The sequence below is a fragment of the Heterodontus francisci genome, chromosome 6 (assembly GCF_036365525.1).
Source record: "Heterodontus francisci isolate sHetFra1 chromosome 6, sHetFra1.hap1, whole genome shotgun sequence".
NCBI lineage: Eukaryota > Metazoa > Chordata > Chondrichthyes > Heterodontiformes > Heterodontidae > Heterodontus > Heterodontus francisci.
The window spans coordinates 44,056,628-44,071,293 of record NC_090376.1 but is presented as its reverse complement, the minus strand read 5'-3'; the positions used below and the strand labels follow the sequence as shown (position 1 = coordinate 44,071,293).

At 40.8% G+C, this 14,666-nt stretch overlaps 1 protein-coding gene across 1 annotated transcript; it reads right to left on the bottom strand.

Moving 5' to 3' along the window:
- Positions 1-211: 211 nt before the first annotated feature.
- LOC137371572 (receptor-type tyrosine-protein kinase FLT3) lies at positions 212-10,882 on the bottom strand. The gene is given in 7 exon segments (XM_068034411.1): positions 212-358; positions 1,522-1,627; positions 3,554-3,653; positions 3,746-3,857; positions 7,713-7,835; positions 7,923-8,044; positions 10,861-10,882. Coding segments are annotated over 7 exon segments (732 nt in total).
- Between the last annotated feature and the right edge of the window lie 3,784 nt (positions 10,883-14,666).

Sequence of the window (14,666 nt, the reverse complement as noted above, 5' to 3'; positions counted from 1 at the left end):
ACTATAACACAAAGGGGAAAATGTAAATTTGTGTTACCCAGTCTTCCAGAAATGACTGAACAACAACACAAGAAAAATCAAGCTATTTCAATAATTGCAACCTTTTTTATGTTAGCAGCTTAGACAGTCATTGATTAGTTTAGTGGTGAAAAGAAAACATTCAGGGTCCAGTGAAACCACCTATGTCTTGATGGTCAATGCACCAGAAAAATTACATTTGGACATCTTCATTCTTTGGAATACTTTTCTTCAGTGATGATGTGGCACTTGCAGAATGGATGCTGGTGCGCTCCTGAGAACTAATAGGGAGGTTTTTATAGTTTGAATTGTATTTGCACACCTTTAAGTTATGATAAAGCTGAATAAAAACAAAATAAAACAATAAATTAGTGGAAAAATATAGTTTTAATGGATATGTCATGTGTAAGAATTAATCTCATCGTAAGGATTTTTGTAAAACTACAAGATAATAATATTTCGCAACTTATAAATATTACAAAAACTGGCCCTCTTGTAGAAGTAAAAAACAGAACAAATAATAACAGGGTGAAATATGAGCCGAGAAGTGCCAGCCAAGGCCCAGTTGGTAGCGCTTTCACCTCTGAGACAGAAATTTGCACGTTCAAGTCCCACTCCAGAGACTTGAGCACAAAAATCTGGGCTGACACTCCAGTGCAGTACTGAGGGAGTGCTGCGACATGAAACTGAGGTCTCGTCTGCTCTCGCAAGTAAACACAAAAGATCACATGGCATTATTTCAAAGAGTTATCCCTGGTGCCCTGCTAATATTTACCCCTCAATCAATGTACAAACAGCAGATTATCTGGTCATTTTCACATTGCTGTTTGTGGGAGTTTGGTGTGTGCAAATTGGCTGCCACCAGTTCAAACTGAATTAATTAAATGGATCATAATAAATACATCTGGCAGAGAATTGTGATAATTTAATAAAAGCAGGTTCTTAGATCTGGACCTAATAATGTCAGTTTTGCACCTGAATTAAAAGGTTGTGTGTTCAAGTGCCACTGGCGAGCAGACTTGAGGGCCTGAATGGCCTACTCCTGCACCTAAAACTTATGTTCTTATGCAGGGCTTGAGCACATATTCTAGACTGACACTTCAGTAGAGTATTGAGAGAGTGCTACATTGTTGGAGGTTCCCTCTTTCTTCCTCTGCTGATGGACATAAAAGATCCCATGGCAATATTTGAAAAAAAGCAGGGGTGTTCTCCTGATGTCCTGATGAATATTTACCCTCGACCAACATCACTAAAACAGATTAACTGGTGATTTATTTTCTTTATGTGAGAGCTTGTTGTGCACAAATTGGTGACCATGTTTGTTTATATAACAACAACAACTATACTCAAAAAGAACACCCATTGGTTGTGGAGTGCTTTCGGATGTCTCCAAGAATATAAAAAGTGCTATTAAAATACATTCTTTCATTTGTAGACAAAAAGCCTTCATTTAAGTACTGTAATTATGCTAACAGCTGTTCCCGTAAGACTATATTCACTTACAGCTACTTCAGCATCTGCAAGCTGCTTTTCAAAAATAGAAACCAGGTTTGAAAAAGTGAGTCTTTTTCCTGGATCAAGGGCCCAGCAGGATTGTATCACACTGTATCTATGAAAATATGGAAATGGATGTTAGGAAGTAGGAACAGTGATACATTGCAAAGAAATAACAGAACTGCAATGAAAGCTTTTAACAATATATCCAGAATTCAAGATGTTTGTTTCAAAAACTATTGCGCATTGCTGCCCATGAGTGACATCAATGGATACTGAATTAATGGTCCCGGTAAAATGTAAAGTGTTACCAGCAGACATTACAATACAATATTTATTCTTTTATTACTCTCATTTGAAAATAATTTTTTACACTTTGTAGATTGCTCCTGCAGTGTACACCAGACCCTGACCAAAAGGATGGGCAGGCAGTCTAGTTGTAGGCTTCTGCCACTGCAGCTGTTGATCAGACACTAGAGTCACCTGGACAGTTCAACCTCCAAAATGTCCTCTAGTAAGTAAGAACCTTGTTTTCATTTTGCACCAACCCATGAGATTGACAACGTTCCATATTCAGAATCAGGGAATGAATTCTTATCCTCCTACCAGTTTGTGGAACACTTATAGTGGGCCTGTTAACATAGGAACATAGGAGCAGGAGTAGGCCATTCAGCCCATCGAGTCTGCTCCGCCATTCAATATGATCATGGCTGATCATCCACTTCAATGCCTTTTGCCCACACTATTCTCATATCCCTTTATGTCATTGATATTTAGAAATCTGTCAATCTCTACTTTAAACATACTCAATGACTGAGCTTCCACAGCCCTCTGGGGTAGAGAATTCCAAAGATTCACAACTGTCTGAGTAAAGAAATTTCTCCTCATCTCTGTCCTAAGTGGCTTCCCCCTGATTTTGAAATTGTGTCCCCTGGTTCTAGACTCCCCAACCAGGGGGAACATCTTACCTGCATCTACCCTGTCTAGCCCTTTAAGTATTTTGTAGGTTTCAATGAAATCATCTCTCATTTATTTATTTAGAGATACAGCACTGAAACAGGCCCCTCGGCCCACCGAGTCTGTGCCGACCATCAACCACCCATTTCTGCTAATCCTACATTAATCCCATTACCCTCTTACATCCCAACCTTCCCTCAATTCCCCTACCACCTCCCTATACTAGGGGCCAATTTATAATGGCCAATTTACCTATCAACCTGCAAGTCGAAACTCTAGAGAATACAGGCCTGGCTTGCCCAATCTCTCTTCATAGGACAATCCTGCCATCCCAGGAACAAGTCTGGTGAATCTTCGTTGCACTCCCTCTATGGCAATAATATCCTTCCTAAGGTAAGAGGACCAAAACTGCACACAGTATTCCAGGTGCAGTGTAACCAAGGCTCTATACAATTGAAGCAAGACTTCACTACTCCTGTACTCAAATCCTCTTACGATAATGGATAACATATCATTCGCCTTCTTAATTGCTTGCTGCACCTGCATGTTAGCTTTCAGCAACTTATTGACAAGGACAACCAGGTCCCTTTGTACATTTACACTTTCTAATTTCTTACCGTTTAAGAAATACTCTGCACAGATATTCCTCCTACCAAAGTGAATAACTTCCCATTTTTCCACATTATATTCCATCTGCCACGTTCTTGCCCACTCACTAAGTCTGTCCAAATCCCCTTGAAGCCGCTTTGCATCTTCCTCACAACACACATTCCCACCTAGTTTTGTGTCAACTGTGAACTTGGAAATATTACATTTGGACATTAAATATTATATATTTACATTATATTACACATTAAGTATTAAAACCTTTTTCTTATTTTCTTCAGAAGGAAACTCCAAAAGCAGGTGTATTAGCAGTGTATATCAACAGAATAAACTGGCTCAAGGGTTCAGTTTCAGCTTTCTTTTCTTCCCCTTTGTCATGGTATCAAAAACAAGTTGCTCAAAAATTTTATTTTATGTGTCAGATTAAATATACCAGAGTTTTAAATTCTTATGTAAAATTGAAGATAGAAAAACTTGCATCTCTTCAGTAGCATAAAATGGCTGGTCCATTTTAAATCCACTCTGAATGAGCTTGTAGAAGTTTGCATCTACTTGAATTCCAGGATATGGATTGACACCTGAACAGATATTGAAAATGTGACATTAGGCAATGCAACCAAGTAGAATTCATGGGATAATATTTGGATTGTCATGAAAAATTAATCATTACCAAGTGAGAATATTTCTCATAATAAGATTCCATATGACCAGACATCACTACGAGTTGTGTAACTGCCTTCAAACAAGCTTTCAGGTGCCATCCACTTGACAGGCAGTCGTGCCTAAACGTTTTGAGGAAACAAAAGTTAATAATTAAAATGTATTAACTTATATTATAGGCTACCCTAAATTACTTCTTCTCAGTATAATGAGAGATGCAGTGTGGCAGCAAATGGGACACACACCAAAATCAATGTTTTCTTTCATGAGACACTTCTTTGCACAGCCTCTGCTGCCTTCAATGTTTCATGGAGCAAAAAGGGATTCTACTTTTCACTACAAAGCTAGGTGTTTCCACACAAATATTCTGAATTCAGTTTCTGCAGTTGTTGGACTGCCATTTCTTTTCAATACACAGGAACTTCAAGAGACTTGTGAAGTGTGAAAGACCAAAAGAGTGTGGAGTTTAGCCTCAGTGGTTGTGATCAGAAAATAAGAATTGACATTTTTATTTATGTATTTTACTGTATTTGGAATTTATATATATTTCAAATGTTTTCAATTTAGCTGTTCAATTTAGGAGCTGTTATTAATTTAAACTGAACTGATATGTGAGAATCATGGATTCGCAGTGTATCCAAGGTTGCTTTAAGTGTCAGAAAGTCAAGTCTCTGAGGCACAGGATCTTTGTGCCAAAACAGCAAGTATAGAGAGGACAACAAAGATGAACCCTGGACTGAAAATACTCAGCTATGAAATGGCTCGGTACTTCCTGGAGAGATGGAGACTTAGAGGAGATCTGATTCAGGACTATTAAAAGCATGGCGGTCATGAAAAAAGATAGTGTGTTTGATGTGTTGAGGTCTGCTAGAGGCCAGCCATACAAACTGTGGAAGGGGAAACTGAGGTCGGATGTTCCAGAGAATGCTGGAACTGTGGAGCTGAATTCCAGAAGAGTAAGTGAAAACATATTCCTTGCAGTCTTTTAAAAAGGTGTTAGATGGATTTCTGTAAAACAAAGCCATCACATCATCTGGATAACAAGAGTAAGATATTTCTGGATAATATTTGTGGGTCTGAGGCCTCCTGAGGCTTCCCTGATTGACCTGGAATCAGAGAGAAATGTTTGCCGGAGACATCCCATTTTAGGCGTCTTTTTTTTGTCTCTCCCTGGAGGTGGGATTAATGCTGCATGGCGTGAAATCTTCTAGTAGATAGGAGTGAGCATGTATGGGTCTCATGATGGTCTTTTCTCATACTGGATACATGAACAAATATATGTATAAATACTAACCGATCTCTCACCACTGCTCTGTAATTAGCTGTCAGGAGATCTGTGGGAGTAGCCAAGGAATGAAAGGGCTGCAATTTTTTTCCTGTGAGGGAAAAAAATTACCTCGTTTAAATGTTCCTTCATATGTCTGGCAAAAATCTGGAAATTCCCTGATGATAAACTGTCGATGCATGTTTGTGTCATGTGTATTGGTAAACCAATGTACTACACCACTGGTCTATGCTGAAAGTAATAGGTAAACAGAATAGGAACTTAGTGGGAGAAGATCAGGAGAGGGATATATGGAGAAGAAATTTTCAAAGAGAAAGAGAGAGAGAAAGATTAAAAAGAGAGATAGGAAGACTGGGAAGTAGAAGGATGTAGAAAGATAGGAGAGCAATATACAGAGGGAGAGATGGGGAAAGAAAAAGTAACATATGGGTGTAAAACAATATGGGAGAGATAAATGAGCGAAGGACATCACAGGGACACGGGGCAGAGGGAAGTTTAGACAAAGGATGAGAACAAGGCAAAGAAAGGCATACGTTAGAGAGAACAATATCAAAGATATGTTGGGAAATGAGGAACATAGAAAGAACTTGCATTTATTTGGTGCCTTTCACATATTCAGGATGTCCCAAAGCAGTTCAGAGCCAATGAAGCACTTTTGAAGTGCAGTCACTGTTATAATGTAAGGAAACACAGTGTCCAGTTAGAACACAGCCAGGTTCCACAAACATTAATGAGATAACTTGGTAAATGAGATGTGTTAGCTGAGGGATGGACATTGAATCCTGTGATAAATACTCTGCTATAATAAAAACAAGAAACGCTGGAAATACTCAGCAGGTCTGGCAGCAACTGTGGAGAGAGAAGCAGAGTTAACCTTTCAGGTCAGTGACCCTTCTTCAGCTTCTACTGCTTTTATATAAATACTCTGCTGTTTGGCCATGACATATTATTTGTGCATCGAAATAAATGGGCAAGAACTCATTTAAAGATAATGGTAGATCAGGAGTGAGACAAAACATTAAAAAAATTATGGAGGCAACTACATGGATAAGAGAGAGATCAATGCAAAGAAAGAAAGAGGGGAAGAGGGAACAACAATATCAGAAAAAATGAGAAGATCAAGCTGACAAACCATGAGGAAACCCAACGATTGGGGCAGAGGCTGATAGATCAGCCGGATGGAAAGAAAGAGAGTAACAAAGGGAGAGACAGAGGGCAAGATTTTGCTTGCGGGCTTCTGAACCCTGCCATTAGACTCAAATGGGGGTCAGAAGCCGGCACTGGGCGGAAAACTGCCACTCAATGTGGTCTTCCCCAGTGCAGCCAATTACTGGCGAGAGGGTGGGCTCGACGCAAAACTAAGGATGGTAAGTGGACTCTCAAATCTGAAGGGCCAAACAGAGACTTTTCAGCTAGAAAGCAGCAGCAGGATGCCATTGCAGGTAACTGAGGGAGAGGAGCTGAAAGACCTACTCCTGCTCCTATTTCCTATGTTCCTCAAAATGGAAGCACCCTCTCCAACTTTTTCAAACTTTAAATAAAATTGGCCTTTGCAGCCAGGCCACCACAGTTGGTAGTGGAGGGGTGTGATGCCCTCCAGCTGCTGCTGCACCCAGGCAGGCAGGGAGGGCCTCTAAGCTTGCATGGAGCACTGGCCCCCTGGCCTGCCACCAGAAGGCCACCTCCAGGTAGCTAAACTGTCCCCTGCCACCTCCGGGAGCCTGGAGTCCGACTGGAAAATCCCAGTCGGCTTCTGACAACAGGTCTTAATAGGCCTTTAATTAGGTTGCGGGCAGGTAGCGCTGCTGCCATCCCCTGGACAATAGCCCGGGGGTGCGATGAAGCTGGGGAACCAGGCTGCAGGTCTGTGGAGCGAAACCCCATGTCTGCCCACCTCCACTCCTGCCCCCAGCAGGAAAGGGCTAAAAATCCAGCCCAGACACAGACACATCAGAGAGACTGAATGTGGGAGAAATGCAAAGGCCACATAGTAGAAAACTCACTCTAGGCAACATCACACATCTACAAGTAATAAAATAAATTGTGTTCAGCACAACCATAGGATAATCCCTCAGTTTGGATGGCATGAAGAGCAACCTATTCAGCTCCTTGAGAACTTGAGGGAACTGATGAAGGGTCACATCAGCATCATTAAACTACATTTCCTTTTCATAATGCTGATGGACCTGCTATGCATTTCCAGCAAGTTCTGCTTTTATTTCAGATTACCACCATTTGTGCAATTTTTTTTATAGTTCATTAAAGACATTTATTTGCCCTGATATATCCATTAATCTTACCATGAGTAGCTGAGCAAGTCAGAAAGCTCAAAAGGTTCAAACTTCAACCCATGCTGAGTTAGCTGATCTTAGCAGACACAGTGACAGTAGCAGTGATTACTATTGGGTTAGGGATTGGAAAGTTAGGATTCCTGCTCCTGATTGCTATCCAGCAACCGCGAAGAGAGAGTGTGGATAATTTTAACTTTTGCTGATTGTTTAAAATGGGCCTGTTAAACACTCTCCCAAATTTCTTTTACAGTGTCAAAAAATGGAAAGGAGAGTTGCAAGGGGTGTATAATGGATAGCCGATCTGCTACTGTCTGGTTTACACTGTTGTCAAATGTTAAATTACTCCCAGTATGTGTGGGTATCAGCTTGGGAGAGGACAAAAAACATTTGCATGGACTTACGTTGCCTCTGACGACGTAGTTAGAATCTTGCATGATGTCCCTGGCTAATCCAAAATCACATATATTTGCTACTTTCCCATGTGTCACCAATACATTTCTAACTGCTAGAACTCTGTGAATACACTAACAAAGATCAATGATCAATTTACTTTGGTAATGCAGTGCTACAGCTTTGAATACTTGATTCAGAGGCTTTTTAAGTAAGCTTACACTTCGTGAAGTGAGGAATTCCATCCCTTTGGCAACTTGATATGAAAAGTTGAGAAGGTCCTCAAATGTAAGAACATGTAAGTCTTCATCATCATATCTCCTGGTATTCTGATAGTTAACTTCTAAATAAAGAAAGGTCCAAAAATTGATTGATTGTGTGAATATAAATAACTGGCATTCATGGAATCTCTTATATGCTCCTCTGTAGATAATAACCTGCACTTTATATTTTTGGAATCTTTATATCATATCTGTTCATTGCATTGGAGAACAGATCAATTTGGGCATTACTCAGTATTAGATTATTGGCTTTTTCCCATGCATTTGGACTAGAGTTAGATGATTGAGTTTGTAAATTTACAAAATAAATATCAACCTTTTGAAATGTTTCCAATGCTAGTGTAAAACTTCCTCAGATTAGATTATATTCTCTGATGATTTGTTTAGAGATTGAATAGAAAATAATTCCATGTAAAGCTGGAATCTCTTTGGATTGTTTCACAATGGAATTTATTATACTAGATGAATATACTCAGAAGGCCATTTTTGTTATTTTAAGGCAATAAAAATAATGAGTGGAAATTACCTTCCCAGTAGCAGCTTCTTTGATATTTAATAGCATTTCCATGTTGTTAATTTAGCCTTCAGTGTGTAAGAGTTTAGTATAATTTAAAGTAAATTTTTGTTAAGTACAGTACATATGAATATAAATTATTTCTGGAGGTAAATAAAGTATATTCCACTTGTGACTCTATAACAAGTTCTTCATTACTCATGAAGTAACCTGCATATGTCACTGTTTTACACCAAATAGTCTTTAGATATCGTTCTCTGCACCACTTTAAGGAGCTTGCTTCACATATCAGTACATCCTCCAAAAGCTCATCTGTGGAAGAAACAGTCTGATATGATGCTTCTCCCTGGCCAGTTGACATACTTGAATTGCAATCCAATATGTACAGTATTTAGGTATATCATCACACATACACATTGTTATGACTGAGGCGGGAGGAGTGCACTGTCTTTTCTAGTACCACTTCTCCACTGGTCACAAGGTATATTTTTTAAATGTTTACCCATTTACCAATGTAGTAAATCATATACTCTACTCTTTATCCCAGAATAAAATACACCAATGAGGTTTCTTTAATAAACAACAAAATTATCAGTTTATTATAAAACAAAACTTAACCAGTAATGAAGCAAAGCATTAACACACAGATTGAAATATGAAATTTCCCCTTTTTAAATGCCCCTCACATACACACTGAAAAAATACAGAAATTCTCTCTGCAGAGGTCTGTTACAAAAAGAAAGACAAAAAAGAATACTTTGGCCAAATACGTGCTAATTCTTGAAGAAAAAAGAGAAGATATGGAAAGACGTCAGTTGTCCCTTTTGGTCTGGCATCCCAAATACGGGTAGACCACTGTTACTGGGATCGTTCTAGAGCAGTTCTTTTCAGGCGACGTTGAGGATCAGTTTGGCATACTTTTCAGGAGAAATGCAGCATCAGTTTCTCTATTTCTTACACTTGATTCTCAGGAAGTTCTCAAAGAGATGGAAGAGGGTGCTGATGGTGGCTGCTTTCTTGGCAGGTTTTCTCCAACTGTCTTCAAATCAGTTCACACCACAACACACTGTCCAAAGTGAAACCAACAATCATGGCTTAGATTTTATAAACCTGCTGCCATAATCGGTGGAGAGCTTCCAAAATGGCGGTCTGTCCATGTGGACCACTCGTCACGGAGCCGCCATGATATTCAGCGCAACGCCTCATTTAAATGGCCAGGGCGGACTGTTCCCCTCCCCCCCCCCCATCGATGACGTGGAGGGGGTGGGCAGGCGCCGATGTGATTTTTATAGGGCTTTGAGCCCCACATTAAAATTAAAAATTTTAAAGAGCTAGGTATTTTAAATTTATTTTTAAAAATTAAATAAATATTTCTTGCTCCCCTCCCATCCATCCCCCAATAACCATACAATTCATTCCTTGCCCTCTCACCCTTCAAAGTTCATAGACTTTTAACTTCAACCCCTTCCCACCATCCCCCTTCACCAATCAGATTAGTTTGACCCTGAACTCCCCAGCCCCCGCACTGAAATACTTACCTGCTCCCCCCTCCCCACCAGTATCCCACATTGGATCTGCAAATGGAGATCCGTAGGCGCGTGAGTGCCGGCCACTGGCACCAATATCGGAGCGGGACGGACGGCGGGAGCGGGTAAGTAATTAATTTGTTAATTTGCATTTTTTAAATATGTAAATTCTGCTCCCATTGCCAAGAGGCAGGGGGGCTGCCACAGGGCCTTGCCACTGCTGGCAATATTGGGCCAGGCCTTCCCAGTGTTGAGGCCCGTGGCGGGCCTCTCCCAGAGACATTTTCAGCAACCACCAACCCCGATGTTGGGAGGGGGCTGTAAAATCCAGCCTAATATTTCAAGAGTCAAACCTCCCAACCCCTATAAATCTTGGCCTGTCACTCCTCTGTAAACATCTTCCCCAGGTCACCAAGGTTTCTGTTGTTTATTGCTTAAAGCACATGACTTTCAGCAAGGCTGTTTTTAAGCAACATCTCAGTGTCATTTCAATGAACTGTCAACAACAAAGCAAAGTCCAGCTTCTATGAAATCTTCAGCCTTCCAATGAATCCATCTTCACAATTTAAATATAAGTCCTCAAAAACATACACTTATTAAAAAATATAAAAGCACTTTCATAACAACATTGAGCAATAGTGGTTGCTCCCTCCTGAACTGCATGAGATGCCATATGAACTAATTGTATTTGCAGCATAAAGAGCGCTAACCTTGACTATGTTTTTTTTTCTTGTACTCAAATAAACAACAGATCAGAAACTATAGAGTGGCCAATCACATATGCTCTACTTCTCAGTATTTATACTTACTGTAACAATGAACCCTTGTGACAACATACCAGTTTCAGGTTTTCTATTCATTGGTACATAAGACTTATTTTGAAGAACATTTCTAGCTTTGTTCAAAATATAGAATGAAGATACTAATATTATTGGTACACTTCACACATAAAAGCTTTTCCATACAAAGTAAATATTTACATATTTTATATCAGATAACAAAATAACCATTTATTATTGCTTGTAAGTAATTCACAATTGAGCAGTAAATCTGAATATAAGGATGGTCTTGTACGAAACTCATTTAAAAGTTCTCATGCTCATCAGCTGGTTAAGGCAATAAGTAGCTGAGTTGTACAGATGGCAACTGTGACGTTATAATTGGCCTCAGTGCCTCAAGACCGAGAGGAGAAAATAAGCCAGGGTTCCCATTCCTGATCGCTATCCAGAATACCTTGTTGGAAGTGCATATGGGTAGACATTGAGGGAGAAAATGATCAGTCGACTGTGATACCTCTGTGGTGTAATTGCTCACTGACACTCGGAGGGACTTTTACGCTTTCTCCTGCATTGGATTTGGAGGTGGGGAGAGCATATAATCGGGTGGGATGGTGTAAAATTCTGGCCATAGGTCCTTTTACGTTCATCTGAATGTGCAGAAAGGGTCTTGGTTTAACATCTACATCCAAAAGACAGCATCACTGACAATGCAGCACACTCTCAGCCCGAAATGTCATGCTAGTGCTGAAATGAAAATTGAACCTTAACCTTCCAACTCAGGCAAGTGTTAACACTGAGCCATGCTAACACTTAAAGGATATTAGTGAATAGGAATCCAAGGTGACTTTGAACCAATTTAATTATATCTAATTTATATATATCGGTGAGTCTGATGGCATTTGTCACTGAATTTGAAAATAAAACATTTTTAAAACTACTCTACATGCTTACATTTGTTGATAAGAAACATAATTGAAATGATAAAAGACACTGGAAAATAGCAATATTGACCAGTAGTAAATTTGGTAAAAATATATTTTACCTGAATTGTTGATCATTGTAAAGATTGTGATAGAAGCTAAAGTTGTTGTGTGCAAAGACATCTGTTAATGTCTTATGAAATTTCTCCCGGTTATTTCTTAAGTAATTAAGAAGATCTCCATAGCAACAATATTCAAAGATTAAGTATACTGGACCTATAAATAGCACATAATTAAAACATTGAGTACACAAATGTAAATAGCATGATTTAGATATGAAGATACATAAACAAAGGTTTAAGGAATAATTTCTTACCAGAAAGAGTACAAGCTCCTAAAAGGTTCACAATGTTTTCATGGTGCCCCATGTGAATCATCATTTTCAGTTCAGACATTAAAGCATCTTTTTCAGAAGGTTCATGTTTTTCTTTTAAGTGAATAATAAAATATATTGATGAGTCCTTGCTGCTTTAATTGAAATTATTATTCAAAGCACTGTTTGATATTGTTAACTTGCTGACTATTAACTTATTGGTGCAACCAGTTTAAGTTTTAATATTCATTCTTGGGACATGGGCATTGTTGGCAAGGCCAGCATTTATTGCCCAGCCCTAGAGAAAGTGATGGTAATTGAGTAGTTTGCTGGACCACTTCAGAGGGCAGTTAAGAGTCACCACAGTGGTGTGGTATTGAAGTCGCATATAGACCAGACCAGGTAAGGATGGCAGTTTTCCTTCACCAAAGGACATTAATGCACCTGTTGGGTTTTTAGAACAATTCAACAGCTTCCTGGTTACCTTTAGTTATATAACTTTATTTTTGCAGCTTCTTGAAACTGACTTCAAACTGCAATGGTGGGATTTGAACTTGATAATGTAAATCAGAATTTTAACTCACATCTAGATTTCTTTCAAAACTGTATGCTTTTACAAATTTACTAAATAGACATAATGGGCTGGAATTTAAGAACCCACCGCTGAGCTCAAAAAATGGCGGCCTGTGCATGGCGGCTCATTTAAATAGCCGGGGAGGCCCCCCCCCCCACCCCCCAATCTTGTGGAGGGGCTGGGCTGTCCGTCCCTGGCAATGGCGTCAGCTGCTCGTGCGCTGGCACTGGTGCCATTTTTAAAGGGCAGCCACCCCCCAAAATTTATTAAACAAATTTCTAACGCCCCTTTCCCACTCCCCCCATAAAAATTACGTTAACTATTTGCCCTTTACCCCCTAAAACCTTTTTCCCCCAAAATATACTTTATTCATAAAAATCTGTAAAAAAAAAAATACATTACAACACAGTTCAAAACAGCACCAAGTTGACATTCCAAAAAGTGCAAAGGAAATCAGTGTTCTTCAAAACAGGAGTGAGTTGCCTCACAACCCTTCCATTCCATTTTACATTCCATGTACATTTTACAGCAAACCCATATTTTCTGGATACAGCCCGAGGGGTTTCCTATGGGTCCAGCCCCTCAGTTCACTATGGCAGGAGGACCTTAAACAGTGGTCTTTCCCCATTGAGCCTTTGCAGTGGCTGCCTCAAGCTTTAGTGCATCCCTCAGCACATAGTCCTGGACCTTGGAATGTGCCAGTCTGCAACACTTGGTTGTGGACAACACTTTGCGCTGGAAGACCAGCAAGGTTCGGGCAGACCAAAGAGCGTCTTTCACCGAATTGATGGTCCTCCAGCAGCAGTTGATGTTTATCTCGGTGTGCGTCCCTAAGAACAGCCCGTAGAGCACCGACTCCTGTGTTACAGAGCTGCTTCGGATGCACCTCCACAAAAACCACTGCATCTCTTTCCACACCTGTTTTGCAAAGACACATTCCAGTCTCTTCCCCATCACAGCCACCTCGAGGGCAACGTGCGGAAGTGTTGAGACTCGAGGCGTGCAGGAAGGATCTGATGGGGAGGGCTCTTCTCACCACCAGCTAAGCTATATCTTGGTGCTTGTTTGAAAGTTCTGGTGATGAGACGTTCTGCCAAATGAATTTGGCAGTCTGCTCGGGAACCATCCGACAGGATTCACCATCTCCTTTTCCCGTAGGGCCTTGAGGACATTCCGTGTAGACCACTGCCTGATGGATTGGTGGTCAAAGGTGTTTTTCCGCAGAAACTTTTCCACAAAGGATAGGTGGTGGGGAATGGTCCAACTGAATGGTGCGTTAGGCTGTAATGTGACTAGACCCATCCTTCGCAACACCGGGGACAGATAGAACCTCAGCACGTAGTGACACTTGGTGTTTTCGTACTGGGGCTCTACGCACAGCTTGATGCAGCCGCACACGATGGTGGTCATCAGGATGAGGGCAACATTGGGTACATTTTTCCCGCCCTTATCCAAAGGTTTAAACATCGTGTCCCTCCGGACCCGGTCCATTTTTGATCTCCAGATGAAGCGGAAAATTGCTTGGGTGACCACCACGGCGCAGGAGTGGGGTATGGGCCAGACCTGCGCCACGTACAGTAATAACGTGAGCACTTCGCACCTGATGACCAGGTTTTTACCCACAATGGAGAGAGATCGCTGCTCCCACATGCTCAGTTAATGGTGTACCCTGGCTACTCATGTCTTCCAGGTTTTGGTGCCTGCCCCGGCCTTTACGAACCATTTCCCCAGCATCTTCAGGTAATCTGACCTGACGGTGAAGGGGACAAAGGATAAGTTGGCCCAGTTCCCAAAGAACATGGCCTCACTCTTGCTGTGGTTTACTTTGGCTCCCGAGGCCAGTTCGAACTGGTCGCTGATGCTCATCAGTCTGCGAACGGACAGCGGATCCGAGCAGAAGACGGCGACGTCATCCATGTACAGGGAGGCTTTGACCTGAGTGCCTCCGCTGCCTGGGATTGTCACACCTCTTATTCCCGCATCTTTCCTAATGGACTC